Genomic DNA, 2421 nt, shown 5'->3' with positions numbered 1-2421 from the left:
AGCAGCAGCTTGTTACCTGACAAGATGGTGATCGCGGACTTGGGCTGCTCCTCTGGCCCAAACGCGCTGGCACTGGTATCGGTCGCTGTCGAGGCGATCCATGGATACTGTCTTCAGTTGCAGCAGCCACCACCGGAACTGTGTGTGTTCCTCAACGACCTGCCTGACAATGACTTCAACACGGTGGTGAAGAGCCTTGTCACGATCCGTCGATGCAACGGGCCTGTTGTCGTGACGGGTATTGCACCAGGGTCGTTTTACGAGAGACTCTTCACTAGTAGCTCCGTGCATCTTGTGTGCTCGTCCAGTAGCCTGCACTGGCTGTCAAAGGTGTGAGTTTGACACTGCTCGATGAATCGATCCATTGTATTAACTTGCCAATTCTGTAAACAAAACCTTTATCTTCACAGGCTCCTGAAGTTCTAACGAAGAACCAGATCCCGGCTTACTACATTGATGAGCATGCTAGGCGTGAGAAGCTCCCTATGGTCCTTGGGGCATATGCACAACAGTTTAGGAAGGACTTCAGACATTTCCTGGAGCTGCGAGCCAAAGAATTAGTCCCGGGAGGACAGATGGTTGTTTCCATTATAGGGAGGCATTCTGATGGCTTCGCCCCCTTCCACATCTGGGGCATTCTTGCTCAAGTTCTAAGCCTTATGGCCTCAGAGGTACAAATTCTTAGTTTTTAGCATAGAATTTTATCATTTGCGGACGAAGGCACAAGTAACTGATCTTTCGCGATGATCGTCAGGGTGTAATCGACAAGGCGAAGTTTGATTCTTTCTATGTGCCAGTCTATGGGCCTTCGAAGGAAGATATAAGGGAGGTCATCCAAGAAGAGGGGTCCTTTTCGATCAAGGAGTTTCTGGTGCATGACTTTTTAAGCGGCTTGGACAACACGCTCGTCACCCCAAGCTGGATCGCCAACCAGATAAGGGCCGTGTATGAGCAGATAGTGGTGCAGCATTTTGGAGATGTGATGGACGAATTCGTGAGGATCGCGGAGCGGCGCTGGAGCCTGGACAGATGCTTGCTGCAGGAAGAGCATGCCGGATTAGCTATGCTGACTCTGTCGGTCACCAAGGCATGATGGATTGATGATCGTGGCCGGTGGTGTGACTGCTTGCTTTCCCAAAGGGGTTTGCCACATTGGATGAGATTGAACCATGAATTTCTTTAAGGCAACAATGTCAACAGTTTCCTTTGGTTTGTTATCCAGGATGATGAGTTGGTGGCCGGTCTATGTGATTGCTTTTAGAAGGCAATGGTGTGTTCACACCTTATTAATCGAACTTGTTTAGAAGGCAACCGGAGTCGGCTTTCTTGCGTCATGCTATGTTATTGCTTCTCTTCTATGTTTATAGATTTTATACATTTCTATTATTCTGTCGTTTGAATATAGTATCTTATATATTGTAAAAATGCGTGACTTGTTTGCCCAAGTACATGTTTATGCCGCGACCTTATTCTAGCCTTCAGTTATTGCTCCAGCTTGTTTTTCATCGTCTTAACTCTGAAGGTGTCTTTACACGTTTGACCTTAATTCAGGCCCGTGACTATTACTGTATTCTTATTTTGTCCTTAATTAAGCTCCTGACTCTCTGTTCGATCAGCCCAACATTAGGGCTGGGCATTCGGTTTATATGGTTAATACGGTTCGGTTTATTCGGTGTTTTATAATTTCGGTTTTGAAGAAATGGAAACCGAATTAATCACACAATATTTAGAAACCGAACCATACTAACCATAATATATCGGTTCGGTTTATTCGGTTAACCGAAAAACCAAAATACATGCACTCATCAGTATATATCACAAGAGCTAGCAACCTTAACATCAGTGAGTGCTTTATTCGGTCAAGCAAACTAGTGAACATAACTAAGTGTAAAATCACATGGGGCGTTACATGTATTATGTACGGAAGAATATGTGTGATGCGTGTAAACTAAGCAACTCATGCATTAATTGATACACTAATTGCTAGTATTCCATAAGCAAGCGCCGGGCATGCATACATACTCCTACGCGATATTGCATAGATAGAAATCTTAATAAGTTTTCAAACAAAAAAAAAGAAATCTTAATAAGTACTTGCTAGAAGGATACGACCATTGACTATGTTGCATGCAAACAATAGTAAAATAATCTAACAAATTCAGTTAGCCATACTAGTATGGCGTTACATAGGAGTACTAGTTAGATTGTGAGATTAGAAACTCATCTAGGGGCTGGCCTGACGTCTGCCACAACCAACAAGTATTTGTCAGAGGACGCGCCCCCGCTGAACTTTCGAAAACAAGGTATTGCATGGGGTATCGTACATATCGGTTTTTTCGGTGTATTCGGTTTTTGGACACTGGAAACCGAACAAAAACCAAACACCGAACAACCTTAAAATTTCCCACCAAACAAAAAATC

The 2421-nt window shown here is 43.9% G+C and overlaps 1 protein-coding gene across 1 annotated transcript; it reads left to right on the top strand.

Annotated features, from left to right (window-relative positions):
• Positions 1–3: 3 nt before the first annotated feature.
• Positions 4–1311, top strand: LOC123177176 (anthranilate O-methyltransferase 3-like; the record flags this gene model as incomplete). The annotated part of the gene is made up of 3 exons (XM_044591070.1): positions 4–330; positions 411–671; positions 755–1311. Coding segments are annotated over 3 exons (927 nt in total), but the record flags the coding sequence as incomplete, so codon positions are not given.
• Positions 1312–2421: the final 1110 nt, after the last annotated feature.

The sequence above is a fragment of the Triticum aestivum genome, unplaced genomic scaffold (genome assembly GCF_018294505.1).
Source record: "Triticum aestivum cultivar Chinese Spring unplaced genomic scaffold, IWGSC CS RefSeq v2.1 scaffold247426, whole genome shotgun sequence".
Lineage (NCBI taxonomy): Eukaryota > Viridiplantae > Streptophyta > Magnoliopsida > Poales > Poaceae > Triticum > Triticum aestivum.
Note: the sequence above shows the minus strand (reverse complement) of the source record. Positions and strands in the feature narration are given on the sequence as shown.